Source organism: Callithrix jacchus, chromosome 13 (genome assembly GCF_049354715.1).
Source record: "Callithrix jacchus isolate 240 chromosome 13, calJac240_pri, whole genome shotgun sequence".
Lineage (NCBI taxonomy): Eukaryota > Metazoa > Chordata > Mammalia > Primates > Cebidae > Callithrix > Callithrix jacchus.
The window spans coordinates 16,097,064-16,116,958 of record NC_133514.1 but is presented as its reverse complement, the minus strand read 5'-3'; the positions used below and the strand labels follow the sequence as shown (position 1 = coordinate 16,116,958).

The following is a 19,895-nucleotide window of genomic DNA, read 5'->3' as shown; positions in this document are numbered from 1 at the left end:
GGCCAGGCACGGTGGCTCACACCTGTCATCCCACCACTTTGGGGGGCCAAGGTGGGAGGATCACCTGAGGCCAGGAGGTCAAGACCAGCCTGGCCAACTTGGTGAAACCCTGTCTCAAATAAAAATAACAAAAAATTAGATGGTGGGTGCCTGTAATCTCAGCTGCTCGAGAGACTGAGGCACAAGAATTGTTTAAACTGGGAGTCGGAGGCTGCAGTGAGCCAAGATAGCACCACTGAACTCCAACTTGGGTGGCAGAACCACACTTCATCTAAAAAAAAAAAAAAAGAAGAAAGAAAAATGCCTGACTCATAAGGTAGATCACAGGATGGACTGGAAGATTAAGGGAGACATCCTTAATCTTAAAAGGAGCATGAGACAGTGCTTGGCATAGAGTTGAGGCTTTGCCAGTCTTGGTTTTCTTCTGCCTCCTCCTGCCTACTTGGAGCAGATGGTATAATTGGAATGCTCTTCGTGGGTGGTGACTCTGTCCTCTGTGGCTGCCACTACGATCATCTTTCTTACCCTTTTTCCCATCATTTTAGCCTTCTCTAGCCTTACTATACTCAGCAGCTGGGAAGGACTCCACGCCAGACAGAAATTCTAATTTGTCCATGTTAGGTGCCATAATAATATCCAGTGTTACCGTGGCAGTCATTATAAAAATAGGATCTAATGTTTAAAAAATATTTAAATATGCTAAATGTTTAAATATTTTAAAAATTTAATATATTAATATTTTTAAATAAAAGTACTTTTTGCATACTGTAGTGCTTTCAGTGTGTACTTTTTATATACGTAGTCTTTGATACTAATCTTCATGTGTTTTTTCTAAGTATTAATTTTTATAGAATGCCCCAATCACAGATTTGTATATGCCAGTATCTGTGAATAATACATAATTTCATATGAAGTTTTTCCAGTGTGACAGTATTCTAATTAAAGTGAACAGAAAGCAAGGATATATAAATTTAAAAATACATTTCAGGACCTTTGGCTTAAAATACTAAGGTATTCATTTAATTAATATGTATGACCGCACATTTCTAAACGTAAGAAAAAGGTCAACTCGCTAATCACCATGACATATTGCAGTCAATTGGGAAGCCCATCATTATATACTTGATGTAGGTAAATATTCTAAACCAGCTCTTTATTCGTCGTCAAAGTGATAAGAACACAGGAGCTGTGTGCTGTAATTCATCACCGTTTCTGATCTGAGGCACAGCTCTGCTAGAAAAAGGAATTTCAGGGTACTCTGCTGCAATGTTCCTGATCTAACCAATATTTGGAAAATTTCCATGTATTTTATCATTTATCAAAAAACAATGATTATAACTTTCAAAAATTTCAAGTGCTTGTACTTGAAAGGTAAAAGTCAAAGAAGACTCAAGTAAATACTCCTTTTTCATTTATACAGACAGTCCCTCTAAATATGACTCTGGCTAGAATGAGCTGTTTTGCTGATGCATGATATTATCATGTTTCTTTTTGTGATCATTGTTTTCTATATATTCAGATTCTCTGTTCCATTAGTTTGCTAGGGCTGCTGTAACAAAGTCCTCCAAACTGGGTGGCTTAAAACAACAAATTTCTTGTTTCACTTTTCCACGAGCAAGAGGTCTGAAATCAAGGTGGTCACAGCGTTGATTCCCTCTGAGGGATTTGTGGGAGAACATTTCATGTCTCTCTTCCTGGCTTCTCGTGTCTTCTTGGTGGTCCATGGCTTGAGGATGTGCCATATAGCCTGTCAATGGCCATCCTCTTGCATCTCTTCACATGGTGTTCTCCTAATGTTTACACTTCTGTCTCCTAATTTCCCCATTTTATAAGGACACCAGTCATACGGGTTTAGGGCCCCACCCTACTCCAGTATGTATGGCCTCCTTTTAACTAACTAAATCTGCAACAACCCTACATCCAAATAGGGTCACATTCTGAGGTACCAGGGGATAGGACTTCAACATAGGAATTTGGCAGGGACATAATTCAACCCCTAGTATCTGACCACAAGATAGACTTTGCACATATTTTGTTTGCCACCAAAATGGGCCATTCACTTTGTAAGTCTGTCCTGTTATCCCAGGAGCTCTTGGTTTTATGTAGTGGACCAGTGGGAGGGGCGGGTGTTGGCTTTCATGGCGGTAAAGCAGACGACTGAAGGGGAATCTGAAGGCTGGTCTTTGAAAGCACTTTCAGAAATGAATGTTAAGGTCTGAGAAGAAAAAATGTAACTCCTATTTTGGACCCTGTTGGAAACATTTACTGCAAGCTTGTATTTCTCTTTTCTAATAAATTATCTCTTTAAAACAGTACCCTAGATAAGGCCTGTGTTTGGAATTAAAGTTTTGGGTTTTATTTACCTGTTACAGGGACTTAGCTGGGAGGTCGTGAGTGTCTACTGATGAGCATGGTGCTGATATGTAATGATAAGGGCAAGAAGCATTTAATATTTTTGAAATGTCTTCGCATGTATATCTCATTTTGTTTTTAAAATAGCATTTGGGATAGGTGATTACTAAGAAAGTACAGATATTAATCTTCACTTAATATAGGAAAAAAGCGTGATATAGCCAGTATCACAGGAAGAGCGGAAAAACTGTCATCTCCATCTGCTTGTTAACTTTTTACTCTTTCCCTTATAATATCTATGCCCTTAATTTAATGATTAGCCTTGAGATACTGTCATTTGGCCTTTGCTTTGTTCTTTGGGAGAGTTATTTTAATGTTGATGTCGATGATTTGATTAGCGTGTGTGTGTGGTGGGGTGGTGACTGCCGAGAATGTCGTCTTGCTAAGAATTAGCTAATTAAGGAAAGACCACACAATAGCACACACTTTTTTGCATTGCCCAACATGGTGTAAGAGCGATCCCAGGAAAGGAATGCATTTTTACTTAGACACACCTGGTTCTTCGTCACAGGAGACATGTTTCACCCTTCCAGGCTTTCCTGCACAGATAGGAATGTGTCCTAATTAACACTTGCGTATGCTCTGCCTTTAGGCTTTTTTTACAGAAAAGTACTTGGAGGAACATCCTGAAGACCAGGAGAAAGTTGAGCTGCTAAAGCGACTCATAGCGTTACAGGTACAGGACGGCTTTCCTCTACGCTCCTGGGGAGGCGTCCAGGTCTTAAGTCAGCAAGCCCACTCGGGGTTACTTTCCTTTCTTTAACCCTTATTGAACCGCAGCCTATCTATGGATTTGTTTGCTTGGCAGACAGTTAAACCGCCCAGGGTTGACGGAGCCTTCTTAAAACTGAGATGAAAGTTCTTCAGTTGGGGCTGGATGTGGTGGCTCACGCCTGTAACCCCAGCACTTTGGGAGGCCAAGGCGGGCGGATCACCTGAGGTCAAGAGTTCCAAACCAGCCTGGCCAACATGGTGAAACCCTGTCTCTACTAAAAATACAGAATTAGCTGGGCATGGTGTTGCATGCCGGTAATCCCAGCTATGCGGGAGACTGAGGCAGGAGAATCATTTGAACCTGGGAGGCAGAGGTTGCAGTGAGCCGAGACCGTGCAACTGCACTCCAGCCTGGGGGACGGAGCGAGACTCCATCTTAAAAAAAAAAAAGTTCTTCATTTGGTTTCCTGGCATGTGTTTCCAACTGAGAGATGCTGGCCTCACTTTTTTCTCTCATGACTTCAGGGGGCAGTGGTAAAAAAAATGACTATCTAATTGGGTCTAAGACTTAAACCCATCAGTTGCTCATCCACAGAAGTGCCCCAGGGCTCTGTTAGATTTGCCTCATCCAGCAGCCCTTCCCCAGTTTAGGGCCAACCTATATTCTTGGTGTGCACATTTTCCCACATCATTGACCAAAGTCCATCCAGGCCACAAGCCCTGCACTGAGAAGTGGCTTCCCATAGCCCAGCACTATGTCTACCAGTGTACCTGTCCACCGCCTCCCTCCCTTCCCCAACCACATCAAAATGATTCCTCTTCTCAAAGTACATTTCACTCCTTGTTTGCCCTGCTTTCCAGATGCCCCTGCTCACGGAAGGGATCCGCATCCATGGGGAGAAACTGACAGAGCAGCTCAAGCCGCTGCATGAGCGGTTGTCTTCTTGCTTCCGAGAACTCAAGGAGAAAGTAGAAAAGCACTATGGGGTTATAACACTGGTGAGCATGACCTAAGTGGCCATGATGCTTTTTCCTAGTCTCTTTGAACCTTTTATGATACTGATTCGTTTTTCAGATGCCAAATGAGTTGTGATAGCTCAGGTATGGCATGGAAATACTGGGACTGGTGGGAGACAGCATGTTCCCCTTTGGTGACCTTGAACAGTCCTTGTGCCGGACAGAGGTTCTCCAACTAGAACAACCATCAGAACCACCCAGAGCGCTTGTGAAAATACAGATGGCTGAGCCATAACCCCGGAGTTTTTGATTCCACAGATCTCAGAGTGGGGCCCAAATATTTGCTATTCTGAGAAGTTCTTGGGAGATATTGATGCCACTGGTCAGGGGACAACACTTTGAGAACCACTATACTAGAAATCAAAACCACTCTACTAGAAATTAGGGGTGCAGTGGCTCTCGCCTGTAATCCCAGCACAAAGGGGCCAAGCTGGGCTGATCACTTGAGACCAGGAGTTTGAGACCAGCCTTGCCAACATGGTGAAACCCCATCTCTACTAAAAATACAAAAAATTAGCTGGACTTGGTGGTGAGCACCTGTAGTCCCAGCTACACAGAAGGCTGCAGCATGAGAATCACTTGTACCCGGTTGCACTGTGCCGAGATCACACCATTGCCCTCCAGCCTGGGCAACAGAGCGGGACTCTGTCTCAAAACAAAACAAAACAAAAAAACCCAAGTTTTCTGAATCCCAGACACTGGTTATTCTTGTCCTGTCTGGCCAAATTCTTCTATTTTTTCCTAATCTTAGGAATAGTATCTATTTTGATGAAAAGTGTACAGTTTTCACGCCTCTGAAGGGAAGAAGCAATTATGAATTACATTTCATATGCCTGTAGCTGCTTTCCTAATTGTTTTTGACAAGCTCCTCACAGCTACAATTTTATTTTCTTCTCCCGAGCAGTTGAGTGAATAGTGTATGTACTAACCTTTTCTCTCTAGTGGGTGATGGTGCAATACATTCTAGCTTTACTTATCTGCATTTTTTTTCTTTGAATTCATGCTGTTCTCTTTAATGGTCCTATTCTTTTTGTTTCGTTTTTATTTTTGAGACAGGGTCTCTCTTTGTCACTCAGGCTGAAGTGCAATGGCACAATCATGGCTCACTTCCAGCCTTGACTTCCAGGCTCAAGCCATCCTCCCACCTCAGCCTCCTGAGTGGCTAGGACTATAGGTGTGCTCCACACCGAGCTAATTTTTTAAATGTTTTTGTAGAGATAGGGTCTTTCTATATTGCCCAGGCTGATCTCAAACTCTTGGACTCAAGTGATCCTCCTGTCTCAGCCTCCAAAAATGCTGGGATTAAAGATGTGAGCCAGTATGCCTAGCCCTGTAATGATCTTATTCTTAGACCCCTGACTTTAATATTGTTTCCTCAAACAAAGCTCTGTGTTTCTTATCCTTTTTTTTTTGGAGACGGAGTTTCGCTCTTGTTACCCAGGCTGGAGTGCAATGGCGCAATCTTGGCTCACCACAACCTCCACCTCCTGGGTTCAGGCAATTCTCCTGCCTCGGCCTCCTGAGTAGCTGGGATTACAGGCACGCGCCACCATGCCCGGCTAATTTTTTGTACTTTTAGTAGAGACCGGGTTTCACCATGTTGACCGGGATGGTCTTGATCTCTTGACCTCATGATCCACCCACCTAGGCCTCCCAACGTGCTGGGATTATAGGCGTGAGCCACCACTCCTGGCCCCAAAATATTGCATGTTTTAAAAAGCTGAAAGCTGAGCTGGGGAAGCAGACAGAAGGTTTTGCTATTTATTGGAGAGTCTAAGGAACATCTTAATTTCTTCCTCTCTTATGTAGGTGGCAGAATATTATGACAACTTTGTCTCTAGTCTTAGAATCCAAGAGGTTTAAACTAAGTTGTACCTATAGCTAACAATATCAATATCTGCAATATTTAACAATAGAGGCAGCACAGGCACCAACCCATCACAATTGAGTGCCAGCCAATAATGATGGGTACTATTTAGCCACAAGCAAACAAGGCAGCTGCGCCAGTTCATAGGGGCTGAATTCCAGGCCCACTAACCCTTTGGAGTTGCGTATTTTCAGCCACCCAACTTGACGGAGAGGAAGCAAAGCCGCACAGGGTCTATTGTGCTCCCCTACATCATGTCTTCTACTCTGCGGAGGTTGTCCATCACCTCAGTCACTTCCTCTGTGGTTTCCACCTCTTCAAACTCATCTGACAATGCTCCTTCCAGACCGGGATCTGATGGGTAAGGGTTTGATCTTTCAACTGCAGGAAGGGTGGGGTAATGCCGTACTAATGTTTGCCTTTAGCCACGCATCACCCCATTTAAGAAAAATAGCCTTTGGGTCATTCCCATTGTTTCCCTAATGAGGAATGTCACGATTAGCAGAATAATAACAGTTATTGGCAGAATAATAACAGTAAAAATGAAAAATGACAAAAAAACACCCATAATCTCACCACACTATTACATACCTATAGTCATTACCTATTTTTTCATCATTTCTCTTTAAAAAATTAAATTTTTATATTTATTTTATGAATAGGTTTTATAATCACATGATATGAAATTCCAAAAGTACCAAAGGATATATAACAACAAATCTCCTTTTAATCCCAGACTTCCCACTACAGCAGAACCCCTGCAGTAGCCCACCCCCCAGAGCCAAATGATGCTGACATTCAGGTTCTTGACCCCCTGGCAGCTATGTATAGGTTCATAAGCATTGCCTAATTATATGTTCTTCCCCACGCTTTTTTTATATGAATGGTAGAATTTACTTTGCTGTTTTTATTTGCTATTATATCGTGAAACTCATTCCATTTCAGAACACAAAAAGCTCCCTCTTTATCTTTCTGTAACTATATATCATCACATGTATGTGGCACGATACAGGTAGATTATTCCTCATCCACAATGCTTGGGACCAGAAATGTTTGGATTTCGTTTGTTTTAGGGTTTTTGGATATTGGCATAACACCAGTTTAGCATCCCTAATCCCAAAACCCCAAACCTGAAATGTCCCAGTAAGCATTTCTTTATAGCGTCATGTCAGCATTTAAATGCTTCCCATTTTGGAGCATTTTGGATTTTGGGATTAGAGATATTCAGCCTGTGTATTCTACCAGTGCCTACTGGTGATCATGTAGTTGGTTTCAGTCCATTACTGTCACTTCAGCATGACAGTGAATAACCTTAAACACAAGTTATTTTGCACATATACAAGTATATCAATATTGTAAAAGAATCCCACATGTGAAATTTCTCTGTCAAAGATGTATATCTGCAATTTTGAAAAATATTCCTAAACCGACTTCTGTAAAGATTATGCCAGTTTACATTCCCACCAGCGACACACAGGAGCGCCTACTCACACCGTAGCCCCCAAACTGCACTCAGTCTTTTTAAATCTTACCAATATGTTAGGTAGAAAATGTTTTCTTGTATAGATTTTTGGTTTCTTTGTTTTCTGGTTTTTGTTTATTTCTCTTGTTTGGCCCAAAGTTGAACCTCGTTTCATTTGTGTGTGTTTTATTTCCTGTGACCTGTGCTCAGATACTTTTTGTTGTGTTGAATTGTTGGCCCTTTTTCTGTGAAATAAGTTGAAATATTTTCTCCCAGTTTCTCCTCTATCTTTTGACTTCTAATTTGTTGCTTCTAATTTTTTAATGAGTTGTGCTGATTTTTTTAGATAGTCATATAATCAATTTTTTATTTTATGAATTCTGGATTTTATTTCACAATTAAAGGCCTTTCCCACTCTAAGATAACAAAAAACGTATTATTATTTTTTTCCATTGACTTTTAGGGTTTCACTATTCACAATTTTGTTTGTAATCCTTTGGAATTCATTCTAGTATAAGATGTTAGGTATGGAGCCAACATGTTTATTTCCAATGGCTATTCAGTTCTTCTTAAAACAGTTAGTGAGCAAGTCATCTTTTTTTTAAAATGTCAATTGTAACAAATTAAATTTCTACGTACTCTTTAGTCTGTTTGTGGACTGTTTTTTTTTTCTATTTCTTGGATTTACCTGTCTATTCATGTATCAGTACTATGCAATCTTAATTACTGTAGATATAAAACATTTTTTATTTTCTAATATTCCTTTCAGAATGTAATCTGCTAGTGTTGCTGTTGGATATTGTCCAGAAACCTATTACTTTTTATATTAGGATCATGTTAAATGTGTGGACCAACTTTAGGAAGACTGATGGCTTTTTGATGCTGAGGCTTCCTTGCCAAAAACATAAAATGCTTTTCCATATGTTCAAATTTAAAATATTTGAAAGCAGTTAATTTATAGTCGTGTTCTTTCTGCCTGAGATTACTATTTTTAAATAATATATTGCTAAAGTACTGGAAACTTTTAAAAGAAAACAATGCTTTATAACTTCATCACTCAAAGATAACCACTGTTAAAGTTCAGTTATGTAATACCAAAAAAAGTATGTTTACTTTTTATACAAGTAGAAAAGCATTGCATCTATCCTTTTGTGGCATACTGCTTATTAATAGGATATAGGTGATGAGTATGTATAAATCATTAAGTATTTAAGATAGTGTTGAATATAAGTCACCACTTGACTCACCATTTATTCACAAATGTTTAATTCCATTATATAATAATTACATCATAAAAATAACCTACCTGAATGCCACCCTGCCTGGACATCAGATATGTAGGATTTCTTCAATTGTTTATACATCCTTTCATTGATATACATATCTTTACATAGTTCCCATTATAGCATACACAGGGCTTGGTACTTTGCTGTTATCTTCTCATCTTTTTATTACAAGCATTTTTCATGTTGCTGTGTAATCTTTATTATTATCAGTTTTTACCATCATTTTGTATGACAGTGGACATTATATCATACAAATGTGCCATGGTCAATTCTTCTCCTACTATAGAATATTTAAGCCATATCCTTCTTTCTAAAGAAAAACTTCATTATAGATTTTAATACAAAATATGTAACTTGTATCAGTGTAGAATATATTTTTATTAAAAACTGTAGCAAACATATTTGTACATGTAGCTTTCCTATTAGTTAGGTGCTGGGATTACTTCTAGAATATAGTCACCTAGATTACTACATTCTAGTAGTCTGTAGTTTGTGGGTAGGATTTGAAGACCGGCTTTCTGGCTCCAGAGTTGTGCTGTTACCCACTATATAAAGATGCCTATTGAATCTCTTACTTTGAGGATTCTGTCTTTGTCTATAAATTTGAATTAAGACCTTCTCTTCATGGGATAAGATAATCACTAATATTTTGTCCAGTCATCTGATGGTCTTGTTTCTGCACATTAACTCCTTGAGATGTTTGTTCAGTTGTAATTATAAATTTAGATATAGAATCAGAGTGAAGTCATAGGTTCATGCCTCTAGTCTTAGCACTTTGGGAGGGCCGAGGGAGGAGGATCACTCGAGCCCAGGAGTTTGAGACCAGTCTGGGCAACATGGTGAAACCCCATCCCTACTAAAAAAAAAAAAAATACAAAAAATTGGCCAGGTGTGGTGGCTCACGCCTGTAATCCCAGCACTTTGGGAGGTTGAGGTGGGCAGATCATGAGGTCAAAAGATAGAGACCAGCCTGACCAATGTGGTGATACCTACTGAATACAAAATCTACTGAAGAATACAAAAATTAGCCTAGAGTGGTGGCGCATGCCTGTAGTCCCAGCTACTCAGGAGGCTGAGGTAGGAGAATCGCTTGAACTCGGGAGATGGAGGTTGCAGTGAGCTGAGATCATGCCATTGCACTCCAGCCTGGGTGACAGAGCAAGACTCCGTCTCAAAAAAAAAAATTAGCTGGGCATCGTGGTGCACACCTGTAGTCCTAGCTACTCAGAAGTCAAGGCTGTAGTGAACTGTGATCCCACCACTGCTTTCTAGCCTGAATGATGGGAGAAAGACCCTTTCTCAAAAAAAAAAAAAAAAAGAAAAGTAAGCTGAAGAGTCATAACTGCTTGTACTTTCATCATGAATTTTGATTACAAGGTGATCAGTGTTTGTGATGTTTGTCCTTGTTCCTGGCCAATAGCTCAATCCTGGAGCCACTTTTGGAGCGCAGGGCCTCGTCAGGTGCCGGAGCTGAAGATCTGTCCCTCAAAGAGGAGAACAGCGAGAACCGAATCAGCAAGTGTAAGAGAAAAGACTGGAGTCTGAGCAAGTCCCAGGTCATTGCAGAGAAAGCGCCAGAACCCGATTTGATGGTAAAAAAATAAAAAAGAGAAAAAGAAATCTCTGGAGGCTTGCCCCACCTTCCCTGGATCCAGGCACATCACCATCCCCTCCCAGATTGAAGCTGGGCTGTGGCTTGTCTCAGGACTCAGCAGCCTGGGTTAGTGATAGACCGCAGGTTGTGGTAAGGGAGGCACATTCCAAGGAGTTCCAGTCCATAAATCAGTATTGCTGAAGGTCTTGTACCCACAATGTAAACACGTGGGTTGATACTTAGAGCTGTGGTTCTCACCACTCTCTCCCCTGGGTCAGTGCAAACATTGTCATTTCTCTTCTTTAATTTTTTAAAAAGGTATTTTTCTTCCATAGGCCACATAGAGTTGTTAAATGTGGGAACACCACCTTTTCCTGAGAATCAGGGTGGCTTATTTCCAACTTAAGTGACACAGTCCAACTGTGATGGAAATCAGGCCTGTGGCCAGCCAGGAAATCATCTGTGGTTCAGTGGTTCTTGTTAGTGCCTGGTCGGTGGTGCCCACCATATGACAATGTAGCAAGTTTAAAAATCGCTCCTTGAGTTAAGTCCTTTCCAAGTGTCTGCTCAGAAGACAAGGCTGTTGAGAGCGTTGTTGAGCTCAGCCTTCCTCACCGTGAAAACGTTTTGCTGTCTTTTTCTCTCTGGTTCTAGGGCCCAGCCAAAAAAGCACAAAGGCCAAAGAGTCTCCAGTTGGTAGATAATCGGCTATCACCGTTTCACGGTTCTTCACCTCCTCAGTCAACGCCCTTGAGACCACCTCCACTCACTCCAAAAGCCACCAGGACCCTAAGTAAGTTTTCCTATATCCCCTACAGTCTTTTCACGAGGGTGTGGAGTTTGTGTATGAATCTGGGCAGTCTGTAACTAAACCAGCCGAAACATATGTAAGACCATTGTAAAACTGGTTCAGTTCAGTGGTCCTGAGTATCATACAGTTGGACTGGAGTTTGGCAGGGTGGCCACTAGGACTCATTAAACTTTTCTTTTTTTTGAGACGGAATTTCGCTCTGGTTACCCAGGCTGGAGTGCAATGGCATGATCTTGGCTCACCGCAACCTCCGCCTCCTGGGTTCAGGCAATTCTCCTGCCTCAGCCTCCTGAGTAGCTGGGATTACAGGCACGCGCCACCATGCCCAGCTAATTTTTTGTATTTTTAGTAGAGACGGGGTTTCACCATGTTGACCAGGATGGTCTCGATCTCTTGACCTTGTGATCAACCCACCTCGGCCTCCCAAAGTGCTGGGATTACAGGCTTGAGCCACTGCGCCCAGCCCTAAACTTTTCTAGATAAACCGGGTGCAGTGGCTCATGCCTGTAATCGCAGCACGTTGGGAGGCTGTGGTGGGTAGATCACAAAGTCAGGAGTTTGAGACCAGCCTTGCCAACATGGAGGGACCTCATCTCTACTAAAAAAATATAAAGATTAGCCAGGTGTGGTGGTGTGCACCTGTGATCCCAGCTACTCAGGAGGCTGAGGCAGGAGAATTGCTTGAAGCCGGGAGGCAGAGGCTGTGATGAGCGGAGATTGCACCACTGCACTCCAGGCTGGGCGACAGAGCAAGACTCGGTCTCAAAAAAAAAACAAACCACTTTTCTGGAGAGTGATCCAAAGGGTGTTAGTGTCCATTTTATAATTGTGAAAGTATAAATGAGACAGATCTGCTCTAGGACTAGACAGATAACAAGTAACTTACAAGCTAACCATTAGGTTAGGCAGACCTGGACAGGGACTAGAAATAGACCCATTCCATCTACTGCTTACAGTCTGGCTTGGGGAACCAGCAGTGCACAACACTTGAGAAGAATTGCAAGGTACCCGTAGTCCAGAGACATGGTGGAGGGATGGGTTTATCAGAGCCAGATGGGAGACAGTTGTCAACCAGGAGTTAATCAATTACAGTTTCCTGGAGGAAGGGAATATTTTCCTAAGCACTTGGGCTCTATCAGAGAACAGAATAATACCATACGTTCCAGAAAATGTTCTTATCTTTATCTTAATTGCAAAACCCTGAAGAAAAAATAAAGTGTTTGCTTCAGAACATCTTGTGAAGCTCTTAAAACTTTCTGGCGAGAGCATTACCTGTGTAATGTTGGGTGAGAAGTCTTCATTCTATTCACAGAAACCACAGAATGTGGCTTTCACAAGTTGGTTGACCGGGTTGGCTTAGGTGTTAAGGTGCCAGCAGCATTTCTGTGAGTTTCCTTGCTCAGTGCCTCTCTCTGCCCGTGTGCCCTTTGTGTCATTTCTAGGTTCCCCATCGTTGCAGATAGATGGACTTGCAGCCATTCCCATCCCACCGCCACCTCCCCCCAAAAGCAAGCCCTATGAGGGCAGCCAGAGGAACTCCACCGAGGTAGGGAAACCACAGCTGGCAACTATGGCCAGGGAGTGCAGCTCCTGGCAGGCAGCATCGAGTTTTCTAGGCTTTGTAGTGGGCAGGTTTGCTCATAGACCTGTCACTGCAGTCGATTCTTGGCTCATTCCTGAAACCACAAGAGATAGAGAAGTTTTCAGTGGGAAGGACAGACATTCAAGCAGATGATAAAGGTAGAGCAGGTGTTCTCTGTACCTCATCCTGGGTACCTGTGAAATAAGTTGTGAGTTCTAGTTCACTTTTTTTGGGGGGGGTGGGAGTGGGGGCAGGGTCTGGCTCTGTCGCCCAGGCTGGAGTGCAATTGTGTGTGTGTGTGTGTGTGTGTGTGTGTGTGTGTGTGTGTGTCTGATTAACTCACAGGAAACAAGAAGGACAAATGCGTGTAGTTTTCCATTTCACCTTGCAAAGCTTAGGTAGATAAACTCAGATCAATGAGAAGCTAAAGCAGAATGTGGGAAATGGGAGGAAAAGGCAGAGTTGGGAAGAAAACTAAAACCTGCTTCTAATTTGTGTGTCTGCTCCTACAGCTCGCTCCCCCACTGCCTGTCCGAAGAGAAGCCAAAGCACCACCTCCTCCACCGCCAAAGGCTCGGAAATCCGGCATCCCTACTTCCGAGCCTGCATCCCAGTAAGGATTTTGCCCTCTCTGCAATACAGAGTACCTTAGACAGCTGCTGCCTGAGAACTGGCCTCCAGCCAGTGTCCTCATTCCACGGGGCTCCCTGCTGCGTCTCCTGATCTGGGATGACGTTTACCAGCTTAAAACCAGTTATGTTCTTCCAAAAGCTTCTCTTTGATAGATGCTTGAGGCCATGTCACCTCCCTTCCAGTCCACATGGAATTCCAGAACAGCCACATCCTCTGAATTTTTCGAAGAAGAGATCGCATTCACCATTGTTAAATGTCAGCCTGTACCGCAGAGACATGGTGGTCTGCACAAGCCTGGACGAGTTCTTCCACACTGATGGTGGAGCAACGCCTGTAATCTACTCCTTGGAAGGAATTTTTGCTTTGCTTATGAAAAGGTGTGCTTGAGACTTAGGTATTTTTCTTGTGCAAACACATCCATCCCATCCCATATTGCATCTTGGAAGATGTGGACACCAAATACACTTTGGTAGCTGAAATAATCGTATCTTTCTGATGTCGACTGTGTCTCCTTTGAGGAAAAGAACACACGTTTTTAAAGGAGATCGGGTGCTTTCAGGTACATGTGGCTGTCATTATTAAAAGAGCATGGACTCAAATGTGAGCCCTGAGTTCCTGCGTCCTCCCAGCTTCCATCTTCTCGTGGCATGGGACAGCTGCCGTCTCCCTCTCCCGCCACGCTCCTGACTAATGGCCTTCTACGCACTGCAGCCACTCCTTCCCTATGGACTTCTTTGAAGCTCTTCCTTTTGCACACACGGTTTTTTTTTTTTGTCCTGTTACCTCCTCTGAGCGCAAATCACTGGCTACAAGGGACTTAGCAATCGGATTCAGCAGCTTCTTTTCCAGACCCCATTTGGATGACTCAGCAGGCCCATCTGCTCCCTGATTTTACCCTGGAGAATACAGTGCAATATCTCCCTTCCAGTATTTATTCCTCTTGATTGTGGAATTAATTTGATTACTTGCTAATGGTACTAATCGTATTCCTTTCAGAAGAAAAAATGGAGTGATTTAGGTGACCAAATATTACATACATAAATAGCCGCATGAAGTTTTAGATGTTTGGAGCTGGAAGCCTCAAAAATCAACCAACAAGCCCCCTTACTTAGTAGGTAAGGAAATTGAGGCTACACACAGAAAATTGTACTACAGTTTCTAATAACCCAGCTTGCTGCATTAGGCTATACCCAGGAAACTTCTAGAAGACAACTTGTGACAAACTTTTAAATATTTACTTTCGGTTGGAACAATATTTGAAACGTCCCAGATATTTCTGTGCTACTATTTGTGGCAAAGCAGAAAGCTTTTTGACTGTGAATCCAAAGGTCATCACTGGGTGAAGCTCGATAGTGGTCTCTTCCACAGCCTTGCCCAGAGTCCTTTCCACTAAGGAAGTGAAGACAGCAGAGAAAGAGATTTCCGCTGTCAGAGCTGGCATTTGCCTGCCTGATTCTCTGTGTTTCCTGTTTCACCGCCACCCTATCAGTTCATCACAAAGAGCAAGGAAGCAGAAAACTTTCAGATGTGTCCAGGGTGTTACTTCAGAAATGAGTATGCAGATTTTAAAACCGGTGTGGAAAAGGTGATCCTTTATTCCGACCCAGGAGAACCTGCAGCGTGCTAGCATGGAAGCATCACTGGCTTTGGAATTAAACCCATTTGGTTTCAAATCCCAGCTATGACATCTCTTAACTTTGCAAACAAACACAAATTATTTGAAATTATCAGTCTTCATTTTGTTACCTTTCAGAATGGGGGTAATGCCTCTTGCATGAGTTGTGAGGTTTCAGTGAGATGAAATACGGGAAGAGATACTCGCATGATAGTCCTTTTCTCTGCTAGGCCTGAGTAAGAACTGGAACTTTCTAAGAGCATTACTGATACTTTTTTTTTCTTCCAAGGTAATTTGGAATGTGAGTGCCTGTTAGTTCTGCACATATGATCCTTCTCCAAATGGTGGTTTTCTTTGGAGTCTTTTACATGATTATTTATGACTAGAGACAAACTTAAGAAGAACTCAAGAGGATTTTACATGGAAAGAACTTAAGCTGTAGAGAAAGGAGGAGCCAACAGAAAGGACATGTAGGGCTTACCTAGAGCCTGGCACAACTTCTGAGAAGTCACTCAGCAGACCGGCTTGGGGGGATTTGTACCACGGCCTGTTTTACAGGCTGCCATTAAAATAGAAAGATATGAACTGGGTCACCAAAAAAAACAAACCTCAAGGCTGTCCTTCCACAGCAGTAGAAATGAGTCCCACAGCCTGGTCTTTGAGCAGAGGCTGGGAAGCTAGGATACATCTGGATACCTTCTCTTTTTAATAGAACATGTTATTCCCTATGATTCCCTTTCTACCTTAATGGAAATAATAGCTCTCTCCTGCCTGAACAAAAGGGATTCCAGGTAGTATTGTGACTAAGAGATTACAGCGGATGATGGAAGGTTCATTTTTTTGGGGAAGCTGTTGGGTAGGAAGTCAGATTTGACAAAAAGTCCCAAGTAATGTCTGTCCTGAAGTCAGAGGAGGACTGCAAAGAAACACCTCATGATTACATTAAATATAGAGAGATAAGGAGCAGGGAGGAAAAAAGAGACTTGGTCTTTGTTTTTCTTGCTAAGAACTCTCTAGAGCATTGAAAAACATTGAAATGAGCCCTAAAATTGCCACCACTTTTGTGAATACTGGTGTTACGGTTGGAGGTGTTGTTTTTAAATCTTTTTTTCCTCTATCTCTGTTCTAGTGACTTGTCTTGCTTTGAGACTTTTTAAAAAGAATTGTTTTATTCAACATATATCAAGTTCTTATGGAATGCCAGTCATGGTACTCGCCCTTGATATGTAGCAGTTGAGCGTGTACAAATATACAAAGACAGTTCACTCTGGTGTGCTGTAGGATTGGAACTGGAGTGGTACCAGATGAAAATGAAACCCTAAAGATTGCTGGGCCATGGGGTGCTTCCTCCTGCTTCACCTTAACCTTTTGATTCCAGAATTGCAGTAATTTTCTCCTGCCAGGGAAACCCATTAAAAACTGCAGCCACACCGCAAATTCATAATGAAAAACAAGATGTAAAGCAGGATTTGAGACAGCAATCTACCTTTGCTTACTCTTCGCAAGCTGGAAGAGTCCTCTCCTCTAGTTGCCCCTATGTCACTGGCTGATTTCTTGTCTTGGCTCACGCCTGTAATCCCAGCAATCTGGGAGGCTGAGGTGGGCAGATCATGAGATCAGAAGATCAAAACCATCCTGACCAACATGCTGAAACCCCGTCTCTACTAAAAATACAAAAATTAGCTGGGCGTGGTGGCACATACCTGTAATCCCCACTGCTGGGAGGCTGAGGTAGGAGAATCTCTTGAACCAGGGAGTCAGAAGTTGCAGTGTCTGGCTTTTACAATTAAATTGGAAAAGGTAAGTTTCTGTTTGGATGGGTTGAGAGTTGAACCATCAGTTCTAATCTACAAAAGGAAATTCAGGACTTCACTCTGACGCCTAGGATCTAGCAAGGCTGATCTGCAGTATCAGCTGTTCAGATTCATCTATTCGCCATATTTTGTGAGTTGTTCATCTAAACTTTATCAAAAATGCCTTTGCCAGGATTTTGTTACTAGCTGGGTTTCAAACATGGACAGTGAAGACGATGTGCATTGAAGTAGGAAGATTTTGTTCAGATTTGCGGTTATTTATTTTTTAAATTAAAAATGGAAATGTATTTTAAAGTTTATTGTGTGTTTAGTTTGTTATTGCCCTTATTTTAATGAAATGAACTCATTCCTGAACTTCGCAGTTTTTCCTTATCCATGCCTCCTTCACGACACTTTACAGCCAGCGTTTTTCTGGCTTGTTTCCTTACAGGTCCTGCTAGGTTAAACCTGCACTGTGGGGTCCCAGAGTCATCTTTGCTCGGAAATAAGAAAAATGACAAACCACTTGGTCCTTTTCACCCCTTCCGTCTATTTTTTTGCCATCCTGCCTGACAATTTTCTGATAGCAGTTCATTTAATGTACATTGGTTCTGTTCTTTACCCATTCCCCAGAGATATTTAGACAAGTAAGGAGAGAAATAAAAAGGTTAAAGGGAGTATCTTACATAAAATAACTTAGGTGAAAATGATAGGAACTGGTTCTAAAATGGTTAAATGTTTGTATCACCTGGGGAGAGGCCACTCCCAGACCAATTACATCAGAATTTCTGAGGGTGGGGAGTAAGATCCAGGCATCCATATTTCTTCAAAGTCCCTCCCATGTTATTCCAATGTTAGACCGAGGTTGAAAAACCACCGCATAAAGGAAATAAGACGTTAGAAAATTGGTATTTAAGGTGTGCTTCATAAAATCTCTTGCTATTGGTGGGTCAAGTTGGGAAGAGGGAAGGGGCAGTCACACCTTTATTAGCACCACTGTTTAGTCCTGAGCTTATGCTTATGATTTTTTCCCCCCAAGAAAAGAAAAACCACTCCTGTTCTGTTCAGGAGTGGTGGCTCAAGCCTGTAATTTCAGCCCTTTGGGAGGCCAAGACAGGAGGCTTGCTTAAGCCCCAGAGGTCAAGGCAAGAGTGACCCCTGATCATGCCACTGGACTCCAGCCTGGGTGACAAAGTGAGACCCTGTTTCCACAAAAAAATTTTAAAAATTAGCTGTCATAGTGGTGCATGCCTATACTCCCAGCTACTTGGGAGGCTGAGGTAGGAGGATCTCTTAAGCCTGGGAGGTCAACCCTTCAGTCAGCCATGATCATGCCACTACACTCCAGCCTGGGCGACAGAGTAAGACCCCGTCTCTACAAAAGATAAAAACTAGCTAAGTGTGGTGATGCATGCCTATAGTCCCAGCTACTTGGGAGGCTGAAGTGGGAGAATCATTTGAGCCCAGGAGGTGAAGGTGGCAGTGAGCTGTAATTATGCCACTGTACTCCAGCCTGGGTGACAAAGTGAGATCTTATTTCAAAAAAAAAAATGTGTTCCAGTGCTTTGCTTTTTAGAAGCAGTAATGCTTCACTGTGTTCATATAATTTATAAGAATCACTGCTTCTTTAAAACACCCCAGCATTTGGGCCCTAAATACTAAATTGGCAGACCTGGGTAATCTTTTGGCTCTTGGATCTCCATAGAGAAATACTATGAAATGTCTTCCTCTGTCCAGATCTAAGTGCTATTATCTTATGTAGTGATTCTTGGCTTTTTTGTAATTATCTGTAAGCTGCTGCAAATTATAAAAGTTTTGCTATAATAGAACTATTTTCAAACCATTCTTTTTACTACTTGATCATTTAAAGCCATATACATTTGAGAACTCATTTCATTAAATATATCATTTGATATATTTCCCTACCCTTTATTATAAAAGGCTTATGATTTTTTTTTTCCTTAAAGCTACATTGATGAGTTAGAGTTATTCAGATTCAGGGAGGTGTTTATGATGGTTCTATAAGGAGACCATTTTCAGTTTTCAGACAGAGTCTTGCCCTGTTGCCCAAGCTAGTCAGTGTTGCAGTCATGGCTCACTGCAGCCTCAAACTGGGCTCAAGCAAGCCTTCCGCCTCAGCCTCCTAAGTAGCTGAGACTGCTGGTGTGAGCTACCATCTCAGCTCCACAGGGGCCATTTTCACTCTCCTCCTCCTCCTTAGTCATTCAGGCCATTTGAGAATCAAGGGTACCTCCTGGAAGTCTCTAACAGCATCAGGCAGTTGGATGAGCATCTTTTTATCCCATTTAAGGGAGGCTTGCAACTGCCCCTAAAGAAATTGTCCCAAAGACCAACTTTGGCTAGGGAAATCCGAAGCTTCAAGCAGATGTGTAAGTTAAGTGAGTGTGTTGCTTTTTGTTAATGTGTTAAGTAATGTGAAGATGGTAAAGTATACTGTTTTCTTTCTTTTTCTTTTTTTTTTTTTTTTTGAGATGGAGTTTTGCTCTTGTTACCCAGGCTGGAGTGCAATGGTGCGATCTCGGCTCACTGCAATCTCCACCTCCTGGGTTCAGGCAATTCTCCTGCCTCAGCCTCCTGAGTAGCTGGGATTACGGGCATGCGCCACCATGCCCAGCTAATTTTTTGTATTTTTAGTAGAGACGGGGTTTCACCATGTTGACCAGGATGGTCTCCATCTCTTGACCTCGTGATCCACCCGCCTCAGCCTCCCAAAGTGTTGGGATTACAGGCGTGAGCCACCGCGCCCGGCCACTGTTTTCATTTAAAAAAAATCACTGAGTAAATAGCTAATGGAAGCTTCTCACTCACATGTATTAATAATGCAGTTTTGTTTTTGTTTCATAAAGCAGATTGGGGATCACATCATTGCCTAATTTTACTAAAGATGGGGTGAAGAAATTATTTGATTCCACTTTAGAGACTCTTCCAATGAAAGTATTTGGGAAATTGATCATTGTGCTGTAGCAAATATTTGTGTTAACAACAGACACTTTATCTCATCTGCCTTCCTATCTGCCACCTGCATACACACGTGGAGGGCTCCCTTTGGTGGGCTTATAGTGCCCCTTCCCCCAGAGTTCTGAGCTGG

At 42.2% G+C, this 19,895-nt stretch overlaps 1 protein-coding gene across 7 annotated transcripts in view; it reads left to right on the top strand.

Moving 5' to 3' along the window:
- DOCK5 (dedicator of cytokinesis 5) overlaps positions 1 to 17,101 on the top strand; it is a 219,064-nt gene extending 201,963 nt beyond the window's left edge. For all 7 annotated transcript variants that reach the window (XM_078347202.1, XM_078347201.1, XM_008979098.6 and 4 more), the window contains 7 exons: positions 3,005 to 3,088; positions 3,988 to 4,125; positions 6,205 to 6,371; positions 10,179 to 10,350; positions 11,007 to 11,145; positions 12,606 to 12,709; positions 13,258 to 17,101. In XM_078347202.1, the coding sequence (XP_078203328.1) occupies positions 3,005 to 3,088; positions 3,988 to 4,125; positions 6,205 to 6,371; positions 10,179 to 10,350; positions 11,007 to 11,145; positions 12,606 to 12,709; positions 13,258 to 13,362 (909 nt within the window). In that variant the 3' untranslated portion in view covers positions 13,363 to 17,101. The remainder of the gene's footprint in view (positions 1 to 3,004; positions 3,089 to 3,987; positions 4,126 to 6,204; positions 6,372 to 10,178; positions 10,351 to 11,006; positions 11,146 to 12,605; positions 12,710 to 13,257) is intronic.
- Positions 17,102 to 19,895: the final 2,794 nt, after the last annotated feature.